Source organism: Halteromyces radiatus, assembly GCF_025201355.1.
Source record: "Halteromyces radiatus strain CBS 162.75 chromosome Unknown BX664scaffold_5, whole genome shotgun sequence".
In the NCBI taxonomy this organism is placed as follows: domain Eukaryota; kingdom Fungi; phylum Mucoromycota; class Mucoromycetes; order Mucorales; family Cunninghamellaceae; genus Halteromyces; species Halteromyces radiatus.
In genome coordinates this window covers 436,499-461,910 of record NW_026251691.1, presented here as the reverse complement: position 1 = coordinate 461,910, position 25,412 = coordinate 436,499, and the positions used below count along the sequence as shown (strand labels likewise).

The window sequence follows — 25,412 nt, the reverse complement described above, 5'->3', positions numbered from 1 at the left end:
CATAGCATCACAGATTGGTTCGTAGATTGCGGGTAATCACCAGGATGAGCCATACGATTTTCTTCTTGCACAGGTATAGACGTCACTATTGGATGATTTAATATAGATTCAGATTGTTGTTGCTGGGTCTGTAACATAGCCATTTGTTGCTGAGCGTGTACTTGTTGTTGATGATTTTGGAGAAGCGTATTTTGCTGATACTGATTTTGTTGTTGTTTCTGTTGCTCTTGCTGCTGTTGATGGTGAAGATTTTGTTGTTGCTGCTGCTGTTGAAAAGTAGAATTCATCATCGCTTGTTGAGACAGTACCTGCTGTTGCTGTTGTTGCTGTTGATGATGTTGGTGTTCCTGTAAGATAGCCAATTGTTGTACTACAGCTGCTTGTTGTTGAGCCATTTGTTGGGCCATCACTTGTTGAGCAGCCGCCGCCACAGCCTCTTGACGTTGTTCCACAGATTGGCGTTCTAATTCTTGCTGTTGCAATGTCGCATCCAAATGTGATATTTGTTGGTGTTGATGATGTTGTTGTTGAGATGGGATAACAATAGATGGAGTGTGATTTGCCAGAGCTTGTTCCATAATACGTTGTTGTTCTTGTTGCATGTGCTGTTGTTGTTGACTATGATTTTGATCTTGGCTTACAACAGTAGAAGGATGAGATAACGGTAGAGTTTCAGATTGATCAAAAGATAGATTCAATTCCATTCGTATTGGCTGTTGATCTTGAGTAGATTGTTGAGACAAGACCTCTATCATAGACGTGCTACCAAAGGAGTTATTATCTTGACCTGGTACGACCTGAGTAGAAATACCACCATGCTGAGACTAAAGAATAACCCAACAAGATACCAAAAAAAAAAAAAAAAAAAAAAAAAAAAGAAAAAGAAAAAGAAAAAGAAAAAGAAAAAAGAATAAATAAAATTGAGCGATTTTCCTTTTTTACTAGATATTCCCTATACCAACAAAGACCCTTTTCTTTCAAAACTCACCTGAAAAGTTGTTACCATATCTGAGCTGTTTACTGAATTTGAGGTAGAATCATGTGAAATAGTCATCGAACCAATTTCATTGTTATAACCCACAATAGTAGGAGTTTCACCAGGTACTGCAATATGTGATGAAGAATTTAATATTGAGGACGTTTGTTGTTGCTGTTGTTGTTGGTGTTGTTGTTGGTGTTGGTGTTGTTGTTGTTGTTGCTGAGATTGCTGTTGGTGTTGCTGCTGCTGTTGCTGCTGTTGCTGTTGATCAACTGAAAGTATAGGAAAGTTAGCGAGGTCGGCATGAGATTGTGGACTGATAATACCTTGAGATAAACCTGGAGTTTGCACTGGGGTCATAATGGGAGTCTGGTCCATCTGTTGATAATGAGATGATAGAGGCATTGATTGTTGTTGTTGTTGTTGTTGTTGGTGATGATCCTGTGTATATTCCTGTTTTATCATCATGTGTGGTTGAGTATGATGATCCTGTTGTAAAGGTTGATTAGTTTCAAGAGATAGAGTTGTAGGTACAGTATTTGGTTGTTGTTGTATAAGATGTTGTTGAAGTATAGGTTGGTCATCACTTGGAGTTGTCAATTGAGACATTATATCCAATTTTTGTTCTACTTGGTGTTGAGATGAAGGAAAAGGGAAAGCTTCAGGTTTTGTCGATTGTAATAAAGTTGGACTTGTTTCAGTAGAATGGATAAATTGTTGTTGTTGTTGTTCTTGTTCTTGATTTGTTGAAGGTAAAGTATGTTCTGTATATACAGCTTGTTGTGTTTCCATATTGAACTTTGCGAAGTATAAAGTGACAAGAAGTTAGTTGGTGGATTGGATCCCCTAAGGGGAGATTTAGTAGGATAAACGGAAAAGATAGAAGAGAATATTATTTCTTTAAAAGAAATAAATAAATAAGTAGTAAAAAAAAAAAAAAAAAAAAAAAAAAAAAAAAAGGTAAAGTATATGTGTGTTATCAAAAGAGAAGAAAAAGAAATCAGCTATAACTTAGATTATTTAGAAGATAGAAAAAAAAAAAAAAGGGGAGGAAAAAATTTTAAAACCAAGTAAGCGGTTTGTGAAAGTTGAACCAACTGAAGAAAGGACTTTCCACCAATCATCCTCTTAGATTTTTCTAATTTTAAAAAAAAAAAAAAAAAAAAAAATGAAAAATACAAAAAGGTACATGGATGCAAAACATAATATATATAGATTAAAGTCAAACCATCACAGAAAAATATATATATATATATATATTATATATACTAAATTTGGTTGAAGCCATTTTAATTTTTTATTATATCTGACTGTGTTACATCAAATAATCCATTCTCTATATCATAATAATGCCCCATCATTAATATATATTTTGAACTGACAACATACGAAAAAAAAAATACTACGGTTTCTTATTCATCAAAAGAAAATGTAAATCTCTCTTATTAAATTAAAACTCAGCGTGTCTTTCTTAAAAAAAAAAAAAAAAGGAGAGAGGCACAGCAAAATAATTTCCTTTCACCTTTTTTTTTTTTTTTTCTAATACGTATATGCAACTCAAGAAACCTAAATCACTCCTCTTGAAGCAAAAACAAGAACAATTATTAGAAGAAGAAAAGATACGATCTTCCAAACGAAAACGAAACAATGTATCTTACTTTGTGGGTGATTTTCAAGAAGAAGACGATACAACATATGGTCAAGACGAAAACCAAGCAAATGGTGGAAAAAGAATTTGTTCTTTATTAACGAACGACTTTAGTACTTCTCGATGTTATCAACCAATGTTACGACGACCTACTTCAACTTCTTCTCTCGCGACTTTGACAAAAAAATTCCGTGTACCTTTGGCCGATCAAACTGCTAACAATAGCATCGATATGGAACATAGAAGAACTCTTGGTATACGAAGACGTAATGGCTCTCGATATAAACAACTTTATGATCATACAGCAGAAGATGCTTTTGTTCTTTGGGACCCTGATGTCGATACCCTTCCGGAACAACCTCCAACAACAGAAACTAATAAGGATACAAAAACAAATTCAACAGAAGAAAAAGAAACCTCAGCAAACAAAGTTGCTCTTAGTGGAAAATCTCTCTCAGAAATGCTTGGGTTAAAGAAAGAAGTCTCTAAAAAATGTCATGTAGTAGTGGATCCTGTTTTGGCCAAGATTTTGCGTCCTCATCAAGTGGAAGGTGTTCGATTCTTATTTAGGTGTACTACAGGAAAAGTGCATCCAAATGCTTTTGGTTGCATTATGGCAGATGAAATGGGTTTAGGTAAAACGGTAAGTATGTCGTTAATCTTGGAAAATAAAATATAAACTCTGATATCTTTTTTTTTTCTGTAGTTACAATGTATCTCTTTGGTTTGGACCTTACTTCGACAATCTGATGAATTGGGAAAACCTACTATACATAAAGCTATCATTACTTGTCCTTCAAGTCTTGTTAGAAATTGGGCAAATGAAATAGGTAAAGAAATAACATTAATTAATGAAATATGCTAAGATTTATCATCCCCTTTTTTTTTTTGTAGTAAAATGGCTTGGTGAAACTCGCGTACGACCTTTGACAATTGACAATTCCGGAAGCAAGGAAAAGATCTCAGCAGTGAAACGATGGGCAGCTGCTCAAGGTCAACTTGTAAATCCTGGTAAAGTTGCATGAAAATCAGAAAAAAAAAAAGCTATGATCTGATTACGTGACTGACTAGACTTTCTTTTATTTTTATTAGTACTTATTATATCATATGAAACGCTCCGTGCCTATACCAAATATATGAAGAATTGCCCTATTGGATTACTATTGTGTGATGAAGGTCATCGATTAAAGAATGGAGGTAAACATCTTTATATTATGACTATCAATGCTAGAAGAAATCAAATTCTTTATAGTGATTTATCTATTTCTGAATTATCAATAGAATCACAACTTTTCAAGGAATTAAACAAATTACAGGTCCGTCGAAGAGTCATCTTATCAGGAACACCCATTCAGGTAAATCGTAATTCAAATGATTTTCTTTTTTATTATTCTAACCACTCAATACTTAATATTTTATTTTATTGTTCTTCCTCATCTTGTATATAGAATGATCTTAGTGAATATTATAATCTTATCGATTTCGCCAATCCTGGAATTCTAGGTACTCCCAATGAATTTCGCCGTAATTATGAAAATCCTATTCAACGTGGTCGTGATTCAGATGCTTCTGATGCTGCTCGGAAACTCAGTGATGAGAAAGTACAAGAATTCTGGACTATTGTATCAAAATTTACTATTAGACGAACAAATGATATTCTTACCAAATACCGTAAGTGATTAAAAGACAATAACTAAGAAAAAAAAGTAATAATCATTATGTTATATATATATATCTTTACTCTAGTGCCAAAGAAATTTGAACATGTGGTATTTTGCAATTTATCTCCTTTACAGCAACAATTGTATGATATATTCCTCACATCTCCAGCTATGAAAAGGTTACTACGAGGTCAGGACAGTCAGCCATTGAAGGTAAATCAAAAGAATTAAAAAAAAAAAGAATGATCGGAAGATCATTGGGTAAACACTGATATTCTTATTGTTTATGATGATATTGATGGCGTTAGGCGATTACTATGCTCAAGAAACTTTGCAATCATCCTGATCTATTGGATTTACCTACAGAACTGGAAGGATCAGAAAAAGTCTTACCATCAGGATATACAAGTAGTCATGGTGGAAAAACGGGACAAGTTATTTCTAGCTTATCTGGGAAATTTATGGTGTTAGACCGCATGTTGGCCAAAATCAAGAAAGAAACAGACGACAAAATTGTACTTATCAGCAATTACACACAAACTTTAGACCTATTTGAACGGTTTTGCGCACAAAAACAGTAAGTAACACATCTTACTTAAATTCAACAAACTACAAATCATATCAATCAGTTTGTCTAACATGTTTATTTTTACTTTTTTTTTTTTGGAAACAATAGATACGGTGTACTACGGTTGGATGGCTCTATGAACATCACTAAACGACAAAAATTAGTAGATCAATTCAATGACCCTGAAGCACCAGAGTTTGTATTCTTACTTAGTAGCAAGGCTGGAGGATGTGGATTGAACTTGATCGGCGCCAATCGATTAGTTTTATTTGATCCAGGCAAGTTAATTTTTATCCTTTTTTTTTTCAAGCAATGATCTTGTTTGTTTATTTTTATTGTTTGTTTCTAGATTGGAACCCTGCGGCTGATCAGCAAGCATTAGCGCGTGTCTGGCGGGATGGACAAAAGAAAGACTGTAAGTATTTTTAAAAAAAAATTGTTGGGGCATATATTAAGTTCTTTTTACTGATTATTTGTTTGTTTATTTTCTCTACGATAGGCTTTATTTATCGATTTATTGGTGCTGGCACTATAGAAGAAAAAATATTCCAAAGACAATCTCACAAACAATCACTATCTAATTGTGTGGTAGACGAAGCCACAGATGCTGAGCGACATTTCTCTGTGGAAAATATGCGACAACTCTTCCAATTACATACATCAAGTGAATGTGAAACTCATGATACCTTCAAATGTAAGGCAATCACAATAATAATAAGAATAATAATAAGGATGATCGACTCAACTCTTATTGTTTTTTTTTTTTTTTTTTTTGTATATTCCAGGTAAACGATGTATACAAGGTAAACAACACAAATCAGCGGATGTAATGCAGTATGGAGACACAAGCACGTAAGTCTTATTATTATTATTATTATTATTATTATTATTATTATTATCCTTATTATTGATCTGGCCTTATTGACACCTTCCTTTTTGTAATAGATGGGATCACTTTGATAAGGATTTATTGAAATTACCAGATCCTATATTGAAACAAGAAGCAGGAAAAGGAATTGTTTCTTATGTATTTCAATATATATCTCATATGGAATAGAATTTTTAGTTGGTTACTTATTTTATTTTATATATAAGTAAATATGACTCAATAAAATCTTTTTTTTTTTTTTTACTTTGTAAGCATTGGGGATTTAAAGTTTGCCAGATTTTGATTTTCAGTCTTTTCTTTCCTTTTTTTTTTTTTTTTTTCGTTAGAATTCGCCCCTATTTTCTCCTTCCTGTATTTCTTCCTTATTTTATTGTCTCTGTGTCTATATGACAAGGTAAAAAAAAAAAAAAAAATCATATAAATAAGCTCTTTTTCATTTCCAAATGATGACATTTTTTCTCACACTCTTTTTTTTTTATTTTATTTTTATCATGATCTCGTGTTTACCTTTAGAACTTTTTGAACTTGTTCATTGTCAACTGTCTACATTGGATAAATACCGGTGTCTCTATGTATGTCAAGCATGGTATTCCTTGTTTCGTCTTGCATTGTATCAAAACTGTGTTCTTTCCAACCAAGCCAGTTACCGAACTTTGTATACTACATTGCAACAAAGGCAAGATCTTGGTTTTCAAGTAAAACAAGTGGACCTGAACAAGTGCGAAGTTTCGTTACAAGAACTGCAAATTTTATTTCAATTGTGTCCTAATATTCGTTATGCCAGTCTTCGATGGCCATCGTCTTCTTTTTTGGGAAGAGAGTCAGAATGCATGTGGGATCAACATAGGTCTCCTGTTTGGCCCGCCATCGACACGAACTTTACCGACATACCATCAACATCATGGCGATTATGCTCGTTGACTCAACTGACGTTACACGATACAGATATGGATGGTCTTTTCGGTCTTGTTACACGGTTCCCTTTGTTAGAACAATTTTGTTTAGTATCATCTCGATTGGATATGACACTGGATGACTTGGAATCTATTCACATTGCTTGTCCACGTCTTACTTCTTTGGCTTTGGATATTCACACTTTATTATCAACCGATAGCAAATCATCATCATCATCATTAGTGACTATGGATCAGCTGCGTTCTCTTAAACTTATCTACAAACAGTTGCAAGATCCCGGTCGAACTCCTTGGATACGTTATCTGGCTCAAAAATACCCTCACTTGACATCACTGGAAATGCAAACACGTTTTGTACGACGAAGACATATGACAACTCATCTGGAAGACAGTGATCAACAAGAGGTTCATCCATTTCAACAAGGATTAAAACAATGGGCTCAATCATGTCATTTTCTTGAACGAATTCATTTTACAAATATATCTTGGGATCAATGGTTTTTACAACATTTACCATCGTCATCATCATCATCATCATCATTATACAAAGCTGATGTTCGTTCTCTGCAACAAGTACATGTAGTGCGTATGGATGATGGGTTTGATCCATCTTTTTCTATATTTTGGACACTGGTCAATCATCCTTTCCTCAACCAATTGACAAATCTTACCATCCGTCCAGTAGCTACACATCCAGATTCTTCTTTTTACAAGGCAATTGGTCGTCTAGGCTTCCTGACAACACTCACCATCCAACAACAAGGTCATCGTTCCAACAAGCAATCACCCTGCCACCTGGATATCCATTCACTCTTACATCATTGTAGTGGACTAACTCATTTGACCTTGGGAGGTCTGGCATTATCTACCAGTGAACAAAGAATGCATTCACGACTTGATTCTCTCGTCCTATCCACTGTTGAATTGGATCATCGTACGTTGGATGATATCCTGGCCAGCTGTCTTTCCTTGACCCGATTGACCATGATTTCTTGTGAATACACCTCTTCTTCGGTTGGCGTCCCTACATTGGCCATCCTTAGTCATCAGCATCGTTGGAAACATGTTGAGATTCGATACCCCTTTATTCAAGCGTCTACCTCTTCTTTGATTGGTTTAAGGCGTGGCCCTCTTCTTCTCAGCATCAAAACTGGTGATCAACCATGGACCCATCATGACGCTTTCCCAAAAACACAGCATACTGGAGATCATCATCATACTTTCAAGGATCTATGTCGAGTCAAGATTGTTTGTCATTCTATCCGGTCTTTACATATCAATGGTATCCAGATTTATATTTAGTTGTAGTTTAGATACGTTTTTTTTTTTGTTGTGATACCCTTCCCCCACTCCCTCTCTATTCCGTATCCTTCTTTCTCCATGCTATATATTTTCAATAAAAATGATTTGTTTTATTTGTAACGTGAATAAAAATAATAAGAGGAAGAAGAAGAAGAATGAAAAAGAAGGATACAATATACATATACAATTTGGTGTTATCATAAAAAAAAAAAAAGAATAAATAAAACAGTCATCACTATCCAATAGGTTTTTGTTGGGTGGTATCGTACATTCTAATGATTTTGCCTTGATCGGTATCATTTTGTGCAAAAGCGAAACCTCGAGATTGCTTGAGTCGTTGGATTTTCCGTACCTTATTGACAGCTCTTCTGAACCGGTCCATTCTAGGTCGATAATCAGGTAAGTTGAATTTCTGAATTTCTTGAATATAATGGTAACTTCTTGTACGATACATCCGTTTATAACTTTATAAAAAAAAAAAAGAAAAGGGTGAAGATAATGATCAGTATAATTTATTATTATTATTTATTTTGGACACTTACTATTTCCAAATATAGTCTCGAAGGTTGCACAATAGGGGAATCATCAAAAAGAAGAGCCAATAGTTGACATTACCAAACAATTGAGGAACAATCCCTTCATATTCCAAAAAGATGCCCCATGGAGTCATTGGACCCACATATGCAACAAAAGGAAGATAGATAAACCAAATCAACATGGATCCAGGAATCGCAATGTAAGTATACTTTGTCCAAATACTACAAATTAACAGTTAGTCGTCTTTTTTTTTTTTTCTTAGTTCTTCTACCACTTACTCAGAAATCAGAGCGGCCTTCCAAAGAATCGTTGCCAAGGTAGCACTAAAAATGGTTGTTCCCACCCACCATTGACCACCCGTCCATCCGAGAAGAAAGACAGCATCATCTGTAAAAGCAATCATACCAAGGAAGAACAAAAGCTATATATATATAATAAAAGATGAATCATCTACATTCGATCCTCTCTTTTTTTTTTTTTGGATGAACTTACAGCTGAGTGATATACTGCATTAAGAATCCAACCCCAAAATCGTTTTTGATTGAAAAATTCATTCTTTTGTCCTAATGTATAAATTTGAGGATATTTGTCCAATAATCGAGCAGAAGCAAATTGATCACATATACCAATGGCCATAGGAGGTAAGAATGTAAAGATGACATTAAAACATGACATTGTCCAAGATTCATATAAAGTTTGTCCTGAAAAGCCAGTAAAGATAGAGTACTATAAGATATAAAACATAAAAATTAAATACATAAATCATTCATCGTACTCATTTTTTTTTTTACCCAAAATTGAGTCAAATAAAGAGCCACATTCTTATAAAAGTAGAAAAAGATCATTTTGGATAATCGTTGATAAGCCCAAGCACCATGTACCAATAGTAATTTCTTCAAGAATCGGAATTGAGAAATGGCAAAATCAGCACTTCTTGCGGCTTGTAATCCTTCCACACCACTGATACCAATTCCTACATGAGCAGCTTGAATCATAGACACATCATTTGCCCCATCACCAATAGCCAATAAGATCGATTTGGAATATTTTTTCACCAATTTCACGACCAAAGCCTTTTGAAGAGGGGATACTCGACAACAAACTACAGCTTTGCACCGTATAGCTAAATCATAAAGAATCTTTTCCACATCATTTTCTAGAGCATATGTTAACGCTTTTCCTTCTATCACCAATGCCAAAGGCTAATATGTATAAAAAAAAATAAGTATATGATCATTGATTTTTAGAAAAAACAAAAGTATGTTACCTCTTGACTTATTTGATCATGAGCAATGGCTTCAGCAAGTTTTGTTTCCAAGTATGATTTTGTTGCGTCGTGTTCTTCTTCATTACAAATAATCAAATCCATATCTTCCGTTAATAATTTACAGCTGTATCCAATGTTGATGGCTGTTTCTTGACGATCACCAGTAAGTACCCAGACTTTAATATTGGCTTCTTGTAAAGTATGAATCGTTTCAGGCACACCATCTTGTAATTTGTCTTCAATAGCTGTAGCTCCCACCAAAAACATATCTTTTTCGATCATTTCTGCTGCCTTGTCCAATTCGTCAGCTCGATTCACCAAAGTAGTAGCCGCATTGTCATAAATTTGAGACCATCTTGCATATTCTTCATCAGAGATTTCACGCATAGCATAACAAAGTGTTCGTAATCCTTCATTAGCAAAATTCTATGAATTGAAAAAAAAAAAAGATAAGGAAAAAAAAAAGAGTAAATGGATTTTTTTTTGATGATTTACCTCTAAATGTTCCAAGGTAGCATCTACAAATGGATTATCATTGTTTAATCGTTCCAAAATCACAGTATCAGCACCTTTACAATAAAGTTTCACTTTGCCATCAGGACCACGAAGTACAACAGACATTCGCTTTCGAGTTGAGTTGAATTCACAGACATTCAGGATTTGATATTCTTGATCTTCTCCATTGATGGTACAATTGATGGAATGAGGTCGACGAGCATAAAAATGATACTTGAATACCTTGCTGGCACCAGTGACAAGAGCACCTTCATCAGGAGAGGACGCCTGGTAGACAATTTCATCCGAGCCTTCTTTGGTTTCAGGAATCACCGTATGACAAGTCATCAAGGAAGTCAGGAATTCATGGATAACATTGTTGTGTTGTGATTCATGAAGATGTTGTTCTAATTGTTTGAATGAGTATTGTCCATGGCTATCATTGTCGTTTGTTGGTCGGCGATCTGGATCTGGTTGATTTGCATAGGCGAGTCCGGCAATAGAGCACTCCCGAAACTCCATTTCATTACAAGTCAGAGTTCCCGTCTTATCCGAAAATACGTATTCCACTTGTCCTAATTCTTCAATCAAACTGCTGCTGCGTGCTACTGCTGGTGTATCTGTCTTGTCATAGTATATATCCAAGTCATTATCAATCATCTTTGACTGTACGAATTTCACGATTTCCATGGTGACCATCAAACTGTTTTTTTTTTTAAAAAAAAAAAATAAGAATTAAATATATCAGTAATTTTGATTTTTTTTTCTTTATCTTTGGTTGTACCTGATTGGAATAAAACTGTTGAACAAAATCATAAATGTCAAGATATTGAGTCCGAATTCTCTTGCACGTTCAGCTCCAGAGATAGGAATATACAATGCCAGGTGTTGATCATTATTCATCTATCAAATGAAGCTATGTCATTAATCATCCAAAAAAAAAAAAAGTTTGTATACAGCATTCTACTTACGGAGATAACAAGATTGCCAACTGAACATAAAACGCTCATGACCACAAGCATAGTAAATAAGTACAAGATATTGCGATTGGTGATACGTGCCACATTAGATGCTTTGGTTGGCTTTTTGCTATCATAGTAGAAATAAAAGAAATGAGTTACATTTTCATTTTCATCTATATATGGATTACCTTGAGTTCAACATCAATTTTGTTTCATGTCCAGTAAAAACTACTACCCCATAAATCCAACTTGTATTTCGAAGTTGAGCTCCACGAAGTAAGAGTTTGTTAGGATCCAAAGGAAGGTTTTTTGGTTTTCCATCTTGAGTTGTTAAACAAAGAGTACCATCATAATTATATAAACGATTGTTGGGTTGTTCTGATTTGATAACGCCCTGTAATTGAGAAAGTTGAGAAGGAGAGACAATATGTGACGTTTCTGATAATGCTTGTTTGATTTTTAAGTTGACTTCACTATTAAAAAGAAAGAAAGAAAAGAAGATTATTTCAAAATTCCCATTTATGATTATATATTTTTTTTCTCTTACCCATCTAAATTGCTTGTTTCTATATAACAAAGACCTTCTGGTTCCGAACTACTAAGTAGAATAAGATCTGCAGGAAAGAATTCCGAGCTTTCAATACGACAAATATCACCCACCTTGATGTCACGCCATTTCTTTTCCTTGAATTGAGATCCATCATAGATCTTGCATTTGGTGTTATTCAGTTCCCGATCTGATCTATGAACACCCTAGAATAGAATGTTAAAAAAAGAATCCATATCAATCATTCATATCATTGATACTTACGAAATCTTCTAACATTTCTTTCACTGCAGTAATCAACAGTACAATGACAAGTGGAACCAGCGTGGTATATTTTGAAGTAGGAGAGATATTTGGAATTTGCTATATAGAAAAAAAAAACAAATTGATTAATTTTTCATAAGAGAATAGTTCCCTTTATTTGAACCGTACCTGAATACCCGAGATGAATAAGAAAAACAAATTGGCTGGTTTTGAGAATTCTTCATAAAGAAATTTTGGTAAAAAGGTGATTGGATTGTATTTTGCAGTTGAAACAGAGTTGCCTAAGAATTTTTGTTGTGAATTCAAAGAGTCATTATTGATATGAATAATACGAGGTTCAGTTGAGATTTGTGGTGTTCGTTTGAGGATATTTTGTAATCGATATCGTAATGATCGACGCATTTGACGTTTCCTTCTTTGTTCCTTGATGACTGACCTTCGCATTGTTGGTACGTTTTCAAAAATTTCGGTCTTATAAGTAGAGGATTCCAATTGTTGATGATGTGTTTGATCATAAGGTACCATGCTAGTGTTGTTGTTGTCGATAGGTATTGATCCATCAGAACTAGGATGACTGAATGGAGCTGAAGGACGTTGAATAGAACCTGGATGATCCAATAATTGTAGACCTTCTTCATCTTCTTCCCGTACAAATTGTCGATCAGAAAAAGTCGCTAAACAAATAAACAAAAGGGTCCAGAAGGTGTTAATTAAATCAAATCATATCCAATAAAATCTTGTCGCTGTTTAGTTTCCAAGTTCAGTAGTAATAAGGTCTTTTTTTTTTTTTTTACCTGAATTATAGTAGGAACCCGTTTGTTGATAAAAAGGCCGTTGTGCTGTTGCCATTTCATATTCTGAAGAGGAAGTTTCAAAATGTCTAGGATTCGATTGATTCACACCCATAGACCGGTCATCTTCCGACCCCATATCCGTATTGTTCTGCCATTGAGACATGAGGAATTCAAATATGAAACTGTGTGATGTAGTAAAAGAGTTTTTTTTTTTGAACTAATTCAAAGTAGTAATACAACAATAAGGGAGAGAGTATACAGGTATAATATAATAATAATATTAATAATAATAATAATAATAAGGGAAAAGTGAGAGATAGAAGAAGAGTCAGGAGCGTGAAAAAGAAAGAAAAGAGGAAAAAGGAGCAAAAAATAGATTTCACTGATGATATACAAATATTTCATTTTCCGATGTATATTGGAGCGCCAAGTTTTATGGTGTAACCAACAGTCTTTTTTTTTATTTTATTTTTATGGCTTTTATGTAAAATGTAAGCCATCATGGGGCTCATATCATATTGTCGTTTATGCATCATCATAAAATAAAAAAAATGGAACGTTTGTTTATTAAATAATAATAACAAGTACAAGTAAAATAATAAGAATAATAATAAGACAACATATACAATAACCTGATTTAGATTCTATATAAAAATTTAATCCAGTTAGTTACTTTTAATGTTTTTTTTATATAATCTATAATCATTACCTTCTTCTTTCTTCAAAATATCTGTCACTCGATGCATAGCCCTTTTCAATCGTCCTTCTGTTCTATCCACATTATCACCAAGTTCATCCAAAAGACTATAATGAAAAGAGGATAAAGTCATAAGATAGTATCATTTGGTTTGGTTTTTTTTTTTTAATACTTACATAACATGATCATCAATTTCTCTATTCATTGTCCCAGCAATATCTTTAAGATTCACCAAAGTACCAGCCATGGAATCTAAATGATGATCTTGTTCTTGAAACATCACCTACAAAACCAAAATATGTCAATACGTATCTCCAATTTCTCATTTTAATTTATTACCTGTTGTTGTTGTTGTTCATTTTCAATAAATCGACTATTGTCTTGTTCTGATCGGTAGGGTGTAAAAGTGTCAGATTGACTAGGAGAAGAAGACTAATTATCCAAAATAAAAATGATATATATATATATATATAGATGATTATTTCATATTGAGAAACCAGTACATTCATATCACTCCAAATACATACACCTTTATAATATATATATGGTGCCTATTTTATTATTATTATTCTTGTTTACCTTTGAATCATCATATTTTGGAGAAGGATTGGCCATTGTATTTCGTATTGATTGGATTGTATTTCGAGATTGTATAAGAAAGAGTTGGCGGGTATTCAAGTCATTGGCAGAAAGGTGGAATTGTTGAGGGTTTAGCTTGGCAGCGGCTAGAGCTTCATCCAAATCATCAAGGTCCTGTTCAATAGCTTCTAAACATGACTCGAGTTCATCTGCTGTCCATAATAATTCTTGATTTTGTGGTGATTTGACTGTTTGTCGTATTCGTTTCCAAGATGAGTATAAATTATCAGCATTCACTAAAGATTCCTTGACTTGACTGAAAAAACAAAATATATATAGATAGATAGGATATTATTATCTGAATGTATTCTTTTCATGTCCAAGTTAACTTACTTCTCTACTATAACAAAAGGATCTTCTTCCATGATGGTGTATGATGGTATGGTGATTGTCAATGTGAATAAGGGAAAGAATCAAAAAGGTGAGAAAGGCAAAGAGTGAAGAAAAATGAAAAAAAAAAAAAACCGTTGACTTGGTACGATTTTCCAATTGAATCTCAGTCTTCCATTTTTGGTATGACCCCTTTGAGGATCAACCCATAAATAAAAAGTGACAACTAATTCATCAGGAGAATATGAACATTATTACAAAAGGGGATTTCATTTTATCATTTATATTAAAAAAATGATATCAGGGATAAAGAGTGTATAGCTCAAGGAGATAAACAAAGAAATAAAATAAAGGAGAGTAAATAAAAAAGAAAATATTTATTAACTACTGTTTTACTTTTATGTGTATGATTTGATGATAATAATGAGAACTAAAAAGATGACTATAATGATACTATCTATATGCTAATCATATTATTGATAATGACTGATGATTGATGATGATGATAATGATGATGATAAAATAGGGAAAAATAATAATTAAGAAGATTTCAATGCATTGTTCACGTTATCTACCTTTTGTTTGATAAAATCCTTGATGGCCAAGAGAGATTTGTAGTTGGTAGGACCATTAATGGCGTTGTCGATAGTAATGTTCGAGTTAATCCGATGAATGAAATCCAAAGCTGTTCCTGCATCAAAATTCAAGGGCATTGACATCTTATCGCTATCTTTATCATTGCCATCATCTGAAGAACCACCCATTAAATTGTTAAAGTTTTTCCCAGTTCGAACACGAGGTAGACTTTGATCCCACAATACATCTTGCTTCAAAAATGTCACCCAATTGTCAATCACAGGGAACGAAACTTGAGGCGTAAAGAGTTGATTATTGATGTACTTCACTTGATCTTCAAACCATTGCTGGAAAGTTGGAATACGAAATATTGCTTTGGTGAGAGGTCGCGTCGAAATACCAGTGAAGTTGTGATAATCACCCTCAAGTAATGTATCCATTTTGACTGGTCCACTACCTAAAACATAGTCAAAGTCCCATGCTATCCAATCCATTTCACCATCATTTGGTTGTCTATACAGATAATAGTTTTGTGCATTTTGAATATAACCATCCCAAGAACCAAGTAAGAATTCCAACGCCATACTAAATATAATATATAAATATGATTTATATAAAAATAAATAACAAAAATCACATATGTTCAATCATGACTTACTTTGCCAAAAAACCTTTGACATTCAATTGTTCTTGCCAAAGTGCAACAGAGGCATCCAAGTCACTACTATCATCCTGAGATTCTTGCCATTGAAGTTGTTCATCAATGAATTCAGTAAAAGACACTAAATCTTGAATACCATTATCCTCCACTTTTGACCTTTCTTCCATCTGATATACTATATTGTAGTAGTCCCAATCATCTGCACGATAGCTAAGATCAGCATATTCTTTGTCCTGTACTTGAGCACCCAGAGTCTTGTACAGCACACCATTGTCATATCCTTTTTCGCCGTGGTTGAATTCCATTTGAAGCCAACGATCATTATATGCTTCTTCCAGTAAGAATAGTCCAATACCTTGATCATTGATGATAACACTATATGAGAATAGAATGATTGAATTAGTTAAGATCGATATAATAAGTGGAGAGTCATTTACCGAGCATAGCTCACTAGAGTAGTAGGACGACCCACTGCATAATATAAATCAGTAGCTATCTTTTCACGGACAAAACTTGGATCGGAAGTAGAGGCTCGTAACTTGAATTTGCTGTAACCACCCAAATGTTCCTTTCCATCTAGTTTGAATTTGTAAGGTAATTTGGTAAACCGTTTGGAGGATCGACCACCAACACTAAAAGAACAGTTTGAAAATTCCTTGACTTTATCGGAACTTGAAGGAGAACAAGAAAAAAAAAAAAAAAGAAATATGAAGAAGAAGAAGAAGAAGAGAATTAAATTAAAATTACGACGTTTCAAAACTTTTTCATTTTTCAGTAATTACCTAATATAGGTGATAGTGGACTTGACAGTGATATCTTCCATGACTTGATCATGCATGTGCTTTACTTGATCAGGGGGAGCCTGGATATGAAAAGTGACGATCTCATTAAATCGATGAAGTTTATTGGGAGCACGATCAAAACCCGTAGGAAAAACATTAACATCTGTAGCGGTTGGAAAGGTCTTGATGTCTTGAACAGTGGTTTGTCGTCCATAGAATTCATTCAACGTTGTTTGACCATTGGATAATGTGCGCTCAAATGGTTCACTAGCAATGATGTTTTGAGTACCAGGTTCCACCATGACATAACGATATGTTAATATTGATTCTTGTTGTTTTTGAATAGTGACATGATGAAGTACATTGGTTTGATAATCAGATGATGGTTGCATAACATACACCATGGATGATGATCCATTTACAATTTCTACTGCCATTGTCGTAGGCATCACAGTATCGTTTTTTGTTTGACTGGCAACGGCTATCACATGAAATGATATTTCATTATTATTATTATCTTCCATGGTTCTTGATATCAATGACCTTAGTGATTTGAATAATTGAGCATTCACCGTCGTAAAAACCAAACATAGCAAAGAAAAGACTATTGATCATAGAAGAATAAAAAAAAATAATACCGTCAGTACCGATCATCATCTGTCATCCATCATCACGATGTTAAGGTTTTAAAATTTGATATCTATACCTATAAATGTCGGTTGAGTAACTGCAAACTTCATTTAAATTCTTTTTTTAAAAAAAAATAAAAATAAAAATAAAACAAATCAAAGAAAGAAAAAGGAATCCATTCCAAGTATCAGTCTTTTATTGTTATTTATTTTGGAAGTCCGGGGAATACTTATTTTTACTATATTCCAGGATTAAAAATCCATCGATTTATTTTGAAAACAATAGAAGAGAAGAATGAATAGATAAGGGGGGAGGATTAATTAGTATAAAGAGTTTCTTATGGCCAGAATGGGTGAAAATGTAGTATATATATATATATATATATATATATATATATATATATAGGGAGAAAGGCACGTATTAGAACGTTAACAACTGTTCATATCCGTTACGGCTAAGTACATTTTTGTATAATAGAGAATGACAATGTAATAGTTAGATGAACTATTGATATCTCCCGAAGGCATGGATGAGGGTCTTCATTACATAATAATTCTAAAGTCATTCATTTCGGTATCCTTTTTTTTTTTTTTTTTTTTTTTTTTGTAGATCGATTAATATTAAACTCTATTGAAGTCCTGAAAAAAATAAAATAAAAAGTATATTGTATATATATATATATATTTTTTTTCTTTATTTTATTTGATATACAGATAGACACGAGGATGATACAACAACACCTGAAGATGACAAATCTAACAACAGTAATACTATGAAAGAAGGAGGTGGAGAAAGAAGGAGCTACACTAGAGAACGTAAAAGGGACAAAGGGAGAGAGTAAAATGATAAGAATGTAAGAGGAGAAAAAGAGAAAAATAGGAAATAAATGGTATACAAAGGGAAGTAGAAATCAATACGAAGGATAGAAGCGATAAGACAAGACAATATATATATATATATATATATATATATTATACCTATTTGGAAAGTAAACATGAATTCTTTTCCTTGCTATAAATCGTTTGCACCAAGTATTTTCCATTATCGAATTCCAAGTTGTAGTTTGCGCCAGTGGAGGTAGTTTGAAGATTGCCGAACCATTGTTCAGTTGAAGTATTGTAAGAAGCACCTGAACAAAAATCACCAATTTCATAAACTTGATTACCAGAATGAATGGACCATGCATCCATACGAGGATCTGTCAAGACGTCCTGAAGTTCATGAGATAAAATAGTAATGGCAGCATCAATAGATGGACTGTTGTTGGGTGACTGTTGTTGAATCATAGTAGGAACACAAAATTGTGGACAACCACCAGGATAACCGATAAAGATATATTGGAATTGATCACTGTAAGAGTTATATCCACAATTGGTGCTACAGAATTCCGAATCATGTACGTTAGGACCAAGAAGAAGAATATATATGCCGTTACTGTCCAATTGATTGTTTGCTGATAGATATCCAGATTGTACAGCGTTTAGAATGATGGTTTTGTGAGTATTGTGATCGGTCAAGTTGAGTCCAGCACTACCAGTATCATGTACAGCTGCTGCCAAGTTGAGAGGTCCAGATACTGAGCCACCATTGCTGTCTGTATATTCTTTCACTATATATAATATACAAAATCAGTTGTCTATTTGAAATAATCTTTTCATATACATACATATAGAAAACCAAGAAGTAGTAGATACATCATCCAAGAACCCTAAAAAGGTCTTTTGATCTGTAGTAGCATTACTTGAACTCCAATCACCATAAAATATAACATAAGCTAACAAAAAAAAAAGGTTGAATAAAAGCTTGTTTCGAAAAGAAAAAGAGTTTTTTTACCATTCACGAAACTAGTGAGAACTTTTCCTCCGGCATTTTTGAAAGTAGATCCATATTGAGTGGCAATTGAATTCAATGAACTGTTGTTAGTAGATGTTTGTTGTTGACAAGTGACGATACCAGCCAAAGAAAAAAGAAATATACCCAGTGAGGATAATAACATGACAGTAGTTGGTTTATATTTTAAAGGGGGGGTAGAAAAAAAAGAAACAAAAGGGAGGAAAAAAGAAAAAAAAAATACAAAAAAAAAAGTACAAAAACCCATTCTGAGTTTTGATTGGTTAATAATATATTGCACTGCTAAGGTCTATTATGGAATAACAATTACAATGAGATAGAGCATGATTTTGTATCTCTTTCAATCTAAATAATATATTTCATCATATATCCTTTTTTTTTCCTTTGTCTTTTTTATTTCTCTCTTAATTTTTACTAAGAGTTTTTATTACAAACAACTAATATGAAAAGTGTTGTCATGAATAGATTTTGGCTCAACATTATAAATATAGATCTTTTTCATTTGCCGAACTTCCTAAAAGGGGGTAATCCTTTTTTAAGTAAAATCGATTATTACTTGGATTAAAAAAAAAAAAAAAAAGAACAATAAGACATCATTTTGCATGATATTCAGTCAAATCAAATTAAATACTTTATATATGATTGTTTTAAATGATGATATTTTGATCATGGTATCTATTTCAATCTATATGAAATCTAATGATGATAGATCCTGACGATAAAAGGAGCCAACCATATTATTATAAGTCAAGGAGTCAATTGAAACCACTCCTACTTGATTAAGAGAAAATGTTGATTTACCGCTTAAAAAAAAAAAAAAGAACAGTATGATATATATATAAAAATAAAAGTGCACGGTTAAGCACAAGAGAGGTTCCTTCTTTTAGGAGTCATAAAGGGGCGAAGAAAAAAAAAAAAAAAAGAAAAAAATCAAACAAGGTCCCCTGAATATACAATAGATTGTTGCTGTCTAAAACTTGATTTCTTTTTTTTTTTTCTCATTATCATTCTTCTATTCTTCTTTTTTTTTTCATTCTTGTCATTTTTAATTATAAATATTGTAAATAATATAATCATCATTATAGTAAACCCAAAATAATGGTAGGTTCAAATGATTCTATTCCTATACAACAACAATTCTCATCTTCATTTCCAAAGGTGAATGATAATAGAAAATCACCGAATCAGACTATACGATTATCACCATCCTCATCATCATCATCATCATGTTCACAACAACAACAACAACAGCAACAACGTCGATCAAAATCATTGACATCACAACAAATTCTAACATCAGATCAATTTCGACGTCCTTCTACTCCAATCATGTCTACTACACCTAGATTATCTATTGCAGATAGATTCATGTCTTCGAATTATCAACATTCTCCTCTTACTTCTTCTCCATTATCTTATACTTCTACTATCCTGAATGACAAGGAGGATTTATTTTCTTCTGATAAAAATCCTTCTAATTCTGATCGTACCAATAATAATAATAACAATAATATTCAAGCTTCATCATCATCAATGGAAATTTCATCTACTCCTAGACTTACTATTGCTAGTGCATTTATGAAATCATCATCTACTTTTACGAAACAAGATCATACGACAGTAGCATCTACAGGTAATAATAAAAAAAAAAATCAATTTTTTCTTTCTTTCTTTCTTTCTCTCCCTTGATTTTTGGAACTCGACTAGGAAAAGTCTATTTTTCTCTAACCACACTCCGCGCTTCTTTTTCCTCCTTTTTTCTTTTTTTTTTTTTTTCTTTTTCTTTATTTTCTTTTTTTTTTTTTCTTCTTCTTCTTCTTCTAGGAACCATTCATCCACTTGATACACTCTCTCAACATACAAATGATAGTCTAGATCTCAATTTGGATTTAACACCAACACCTTCCTCATCAAACTTTTATCGTGGTAGTAGAAATCATTCTCGACCTTTTGGAAGTCAAGATACTCTCGTCAGTAATGATCTCGGTACTAATAAACAAGCCAAAGTACAAAACTCGACAGAAGATGAATATTTTGATATATCATTAAATGATTATTATCGACGATCTCAAGACAATGACCAACAAGAAGACGGCGATGAGGACGACGACGGTACAAATGAAAATGAAAGTGATATCTCATCAACCACTCGACATGGCGATGAAGAACATGATTTAGATTTACAACAAAGCAAATCTTCCAGCAAACATAATCAACAACAAGACGATATGATGGAGCCTAGAGGTTGTTGGATTGGATGTTGTTTTTTATCTTTTGGACGACGTCCCAATAAACAAGCTATGATGGCCAATATTAACAAAAAACGACAACAAGAACAACAAGAACGACAGCAACAACGGAAATGTGGAACTCGATGGCGTGTACTTGGTATATTTTTATCGATTCTTCTTTTGATCGTACTCTCTTCTATTCTATGGCCTCGTACTCCTTTGATACGGATTGAAGGTGCATCATTAATCTCTCCAGCCAAAATCACAGAAACAAATCAAGGCGCATTGGTGGGCAATGTACAATTTGAAAGTCAATGGATGGTGAATTTTACTGTGGATAATCGACAAAACTCTATTTTACCTACCCGTTTAGTACAACTTCATGTTTTGGTCAAAGATGCTTTAACAGGCAATATTATCGGCAAGGGGTTTCAAAATGATCATCCAGAACCTTTAGTCTTAAGTCCAAATACAATCTCTACCATTCAATTGGGTGTCTCCTTGGATTATCAAGCTCGTGATGTGTCTGATACCACTTTTGCTAGTCTCAAGAAAGCTTGCACGTCATCCTCTCCTACTCGACGTTCATTGTTGATTTCTCGTGGTGGCGATCATCCTAGTAATTTATCTTCTTCAAATTCTGATGGCTCATCCAATACAACGGTAATCAACAGTAACAATCATACTCTATCAAACAACAACAATCAAACCACGATACATTCTCCTACTACAATACCTCCTTCACCACCACCTCCTCCAAAACAACATGAATCTCTCTCCTTATTATTTTGGGTTACATTACATATTTGGGGATTGGACTTTTTTGGTTATCAACCTACTGTCATGGTCGCACCTGCTACTGGTGGTTTTGTCTGTCCTTTGTCCTAGTTTTACTTGATTAGTTTATGTGGTTATTTATGATAGTTTTATTCTATTGATTTATTGTGTGTGTATTTACTCCTTTTTTATATATAAATAAAAGCCTTCTTTTCCTACTTCACTCTCTCTCTCTCTTTTTTTTTTTTTGACTATCCTGTCTTGGAAGATCTATAGAATGGAGGATAGGAGGAGATCAATCCATTCAATGATGATCATTTACTCATTCTCAAAAGCATATATCATAGAAATGTCACAGGATTTAAATCAGATCATTCCTTGTTTACCAAAATCCAGTAATGTAAAATGAACTAACTATGGATTTTTGTTAAAGCTTATGATTCCTATGTTGTTTTGACGATAATCATCATCATCATCAGTTATTATTATATCAATCATCATTGATCGTCATCATCATCCAAACAAAAGACAATGGTACTTGGTGATTTGAAGTATGTTGGTAAATAATTGAAATTCCGTCTTGTCTGGAAAATGACCCAGCCACCTACTTGTTTCTTAACATTTTCCCTTTTTCTCTTTACCTTTCCTTTCCCCGCCTTCAATACTTTTTTTTTTTTTTGATTCACCCTTTCTTGGATATGAAACTTACTGTGGACCTCATCAATGACTCTGTCACTCACATCAATCCTCTCAAAGATCGGGAATTAGTATTAAGAAGTATGGCCATTGAAATACTCACGCGCGTCATATGGTATTGTTTATTCTATCATCATACTAACCTACTTTTTTTTTTTTTTGTCTCATTTTATATGAACTATAGATTTGAAAATCCCTACTATTGAAAACTTGGGCGCAACAAAGGTATATATATATATAAATATATAAAAGCATATACAACTTGGTTCTTTTTGATGATCCTTACTCACTTCATTTGAATTATTTTCTGTATTTGTTTTTTTTTTCTTTTTTACATACGAAAACTAATAAATCAATATAGGATTTGAATGACACAATCGACTTTACCAACAACGACTTGAAAGTACTTGGCAATTTCCCTCGCCTGAATCGACTAAAGCATCTTCTTCTTGCCAACAATCGTATATCAAAAATTGATACTGGACTGGAAAACTATTTACCCGAATTGACAACGCTGGTGCTGACGAACAATTCGATGGAAGAACTTGGAGATATTGAACCTTTAGCTACACTTAGAAAATTGGATCATTTAGTATTGTTGGATAATCCTGTCACCAAGAAGGAGCATTATCGATTATATGTCATTTACAAGTTACCATCTGTTCGTGTATTGGATTTTAACAAGGTCAAACAAAAGGTAATTATCAAAAAGAAAAATGATATTATTGAGTATCTTCATTGATGCCTTTCTCATATATATATATATATATATGCATTTGTATGTAGGAACGTGATCAAGCACGAGAATTATTTCAAGCTGATGGTCAAGACAACGAATTAGCACAATCCATCACTGGCAACAAATCCAAAACATTTGAACCTGGAGAAGGTGTACCAACAACTGCATAAGTTCCGTCTACCAACACATACACATACACAAACATTATCACCTCTTCTATTTGCAACATCACACTCTCTTCTATCGCTTCCATACATCCTTTTTTTTTAAACCTATCACACAGTTGTATAGACAAATCATTTCCCATTCATCACTTGCTTCCTTTTACTTTTATATTTATTCCATGTTGATCAAATAAAAAAAAAAAAAGATTATGATATCAAAATGTAACAACTTGTCTTTTTTTTTTCTTTATTATTAATGTTCATACAAATATACAAAAATATAAAAAGGACGGGAAACAAATCATCATAAATATATATATATATATATATATATATAAAGAAGGAATGATATACAAAAAGGTAATTCTAATCTACAAGTTTATTCTAACTGATCATATCTCCCCATTGATTTCGTCTTCCTGATATTCGTCGTTCGGCTTCTTCTCTAGTACGAGGAAGATCATCAAATCCAGCTTCACGTTCTTTCAATTGAGCTACACGGTTGGCCTTGGCTTGTTCAATACTTTTAGCATCGGTTCGACGTTCTGCTGCTTCCTGACGAATTTTTGCCCATGCTGTATTTGGTAAATTTCCTGATCGGATTTCATCCCATTTACTAGGTTGTTTCGTTTGTGGTTGTTGTCGTAGTTGATTATATACTGATGATTGCTGTTGTTGATTTGTATTTGTTTGCCATCCATTTTCTTGTTGTAATTGTACAGCTAGAAAATCAATACATAAATATAGATCTTGTTATGTGAATTTTTCTTTCTCTATTTTTACCTCTATCTGTCTGGAATTCTGACCCTCCTTTAGTGTAATCACCATGTAATGCTAAATCTTCTGATGCAAATGAATCATCCACTTGTGATTGCTGATGTGATGACATGGATGAATATGATGATGTAGTATGTTGTATAGGTTTAGGATGAAGTGTATTAGGTGATGATGATCCAACTTTTTCGTTCACTGTTTCTAGTCTACCAAAAAAAAAAAAAAAAAAAAAAAAATAGAGGAATCATTTATATTGTATGTATGTCGATACTTATGTGTGTATATACGTGTTTTTAAACTTACTGTACTTCTCTAATCACATTCACTAGTCTTTGTGGATTAGGTAAAGTCTTGATTGTATTTACACCAGCAAGAGCCCCTGATATCAAACCTACTTGAGATCCCATCAAAAAACCACCACCTGCAAGAGCAAGAAGTTGTATAGGATTGAATTTCTTTCGTTTACCTGAATATTAAAAAACAATTATATCAGTTATTATGAAAAACATCAAACCAAAAAAAAAAATAAAATAACTTGATTACCAATAAGAAAAGCGGTACTAGCACCAACAAACCCACCCATAGAAGCTTTGAAAGGAAAAACAAAAAATAGTAATAAAAAGTTAATAAACATAAATCAAAACTTGTTAATACAAAATGGATTTCAGTTCTGTGTGTATATGTATGTTGTTACGTACTATGAGAATTGAGTTGTTGTCTTGCCTTATCAATCACATTGATTTCTTGTTCTGTCAAGTGATGTTCCTTTGCCTTTTCACGTACTTTTTGATAAACCTTGTCATTGATAGCCGCCATGTTCTACTAAGTATTAGATTGAAATAGAAAACAAACAAAAAGAAAGAAAGGCCCAAGATCTCCTAGGTAAAAAAAAAAAAAAAAAAAAAAAAAAAAAAAAAAAAAAAAAAAAAAAGAATTAGCCAATAAAATTGCCTTTTTTCCCTGCTGTCTTGCAATTCATCCAAAAAAAAAAAAAACCAGGCCTGAAACTCAAAAGCAAATGCCATGTGGTATTTCCCC

The 25,412-nt window shown here is 33.2% G+C and overlaps 9 protein-coding genes across 9 annotated transcripts; 4 read left to right on the top strand and 5 right to left on the bottom strand.

Annotated features, from left to right (window-relative positions):
- Window positions 1-2,763: 2,763 nt before the first annotated feature.
- On the top strand, window positions 2,764-5,913 carry BX664DRAFT_365866 (P-loop containing nucleoside triphosphate hydrolase protein; the record flags this gene model as incomplete). The annotated part of the gene is made up of 13 exons (XM_051548500.1): window positions 2,764-3,270; window positions 3,334-3,457; window positions 3,522-3,638; window positions 3,720-3,824; window positions 3,909-3,982; window positions 4,076-4,298; window positions 4,374-4,501; window positions 4,597-4,865; window positions 4,965-5,134; window positions 5,206-5,271; window positions 5,356-5,550; window positions 5,642-5,708; window positions 5,802-5,913. The coding sequence occupies 13 exons, from the start codon at window positions 2,764-2,766 to the stop codon at window positions 5,911-5,913; spliced, it is 2,157 nt and encodes a 718-aa protein (XP_051398818.1).
- A 258-nt stretch (window positions 5,914-6,171) lies between these two features.
- On the top strand, window positions 6,172-8,308 carry BX664DRAFT_335063 (uncharacterized protein). The gene has a single exon (XM_051545828.1). The coding sequence runs from the start codon at window positions 6,189-6,191 to the stop codon at window positions 7,959-7,961; it is 1,773 nt and encodes a 590-aa protein (XP_051398817.1). The 5' UTR covers window positions 6,172-6,188; the 3' UTR covers window positions 7,962-8,308.
- Window positions 8,197-12,435, bottom strand: BX664DRAFT_365865 (uncharacterized protein; the record flags this gene model as incomplete). Its single annotated transcript, XM_051548499.1, has 13 exons — window positions 8,197-8,425; window positions 8,504-8,719; window positions 8,777-8,919; window positions 8,991-9,224; window positions 9,290-9,700; window positions 9,766-10,191; window positions 10,261-10,963; window positions 11,045-11,163; window positions 11,232-11,349; window positions 11,411-11,695; window positions 11,770-11,975; window positions 12,034-12,132; window positions 12,202-12,435. 13 exons carry the CDS (start codon window positions 12,433-12,435, stop codon window positions 8,197-8,199), a joined length of 3,423 nt encoding a protein of 1,140 aa, XP_051398816.1.
- Window positions 12,436-13,365: 930 nt separating this feature from the next.
- On the bottom strand, window positions 13,366-14,620 carry BX664DRAFT_335048 (t-SNARE). The gene is made up of 6 exons (XM_051545827.1): window positions 14,497-14,620; window positions 14,104-14,419; window positions 13,864-13,956; window positions 13,701-13,807; window positions 13,537-13,631; window positions 13,366-13,471 (listed from the first exon to the last, which is right to left on the bottom strand). Exons 1-6 carry the CDS (start codon window positions 14,526-14,528, stop codon window positions 13,395-13,397), a joined length of 720 nt encoding a protein of 239 aa, XP_051398815.1. The 5' UTR covers window positions 14,529-14,620; the 3' UTR covers window positions 13,366-13,394.
- A 262-nt stretch (window positions 14,621-14,882) lies between these two features.
- Window positions 14,883-16,814, bottom strand: BX664DRAFT_298591 (coth protein-domain-containing protein; the record flags this gene model as incomplete). The annotated part of the gene is made up of 4 exons (XM_051542280.1): window positions 14,883-15,654; window positions 15,728-16,105; window positions 16,168-16,401; window positions 16,513-16,814. The coding sequence occupies 4 exons, from the start codon at window positions 16,812-16,814 to the stop codon at window positions 15,033-15,035; spliced, it is 1,536 nt and encodes a 511-aa protein (XP_051398814.1). The 3' UTR covers window positions 14,883-15,032.
- A 1,273-nt stretch (window positions 16,815-18,087) lies between these two features.
- Window positions 18,088-19,191, bottom strand: BX664DRAFT_335042 (phosphate-induced protein 1). Its single transcript, XM_051545826.1, has 3 exons — window positions 18,976-19,191; window positions 18,809-18,916; window positions 18,088-18,751 (listed from the first exon to the last, which is right to left on the bottom strand). Exons 1-3 carry the CDS (start codon window positions 19,136-19,138, stop codon window positions 18,120-18,122), a joined length of 903 nt encoding a protein of 300 aa, XP_051398813.1. The 5' UTR covers window positions 19,139-19,191; the 3' UTR covers window positions 18,088-18,119.
- A 900-nt stretch (window positions 19,192-20,091) lies between these two features.
- On the top strand, window positions 20,092-22,112 carry BX664DRAFT_350571 (uncharacterized protein; the record flags this gene model as incomplete). The annotated part of the gene is made up of 2 exons (XM_051547631.1): window positions 20,092-20,626; window positions 20,818-22,112. 2 exons carry the CDS (start codon window positions 20,092-20,094, stop codon window positions 22,110-22,112), a joined length of 1,830 nt encoding a protein of 609 aa, XP_051398812.1.
- A 531-nt stretch (window positions 22,113-22,643) lies between these two features.
- BX664DRAFT_335040 (leucine-rich repeat-domain-containing protein) lies at window positions 22,644-23,801 on the top strand. Its single transcript, XM_051545825.1, has 4 exons — window positions 22,644-22,778; window positions 22,882-22,922; window positions 23,059-23,394; window positions 23,484-23,801. The coding sequence occupies exons 1-4, from the start codon at window positions 22,700-22,702 to the stop codon at window positions 23,604-23,606; spliced, it is 579 nt and encodes a 192-aa protein (XP_051398811.1). The 5' UTR covers window positions 22,644-22,699; the 3' UTR covers window positions 23,607-23,801.
- Window positions 23,802-23,829: 28 nt separating this feature from the next.
- Window positions 23,830-25,266, bottom strand: BX664DRAFT_335036 (uncharacterized protein). The gene is made up of 5 exons (XM_051545824.1): window positions 25,073-25,266; window positions 24,918-24,962; window positions 24,678-24,840; window positions 24,384-24,580; window positions 23,830-24,322 (listed from the first exon to the last, which is right to left on the bottom strand). Exons 1-5 carry the CDS (start codon window positions 25,188-25,190, stop codon window positions 23,985-23,987), a joined length of 861 nt encoding a protein of 286 aa, XP_051398810.1. The 5' UTR covers window positions 25,191-25,266; the 3' UTR covers window positions 23,830-23,984.
- Between the last annotated feature and the right edge of the window lie 146 nt (window positions 25,267-25,412).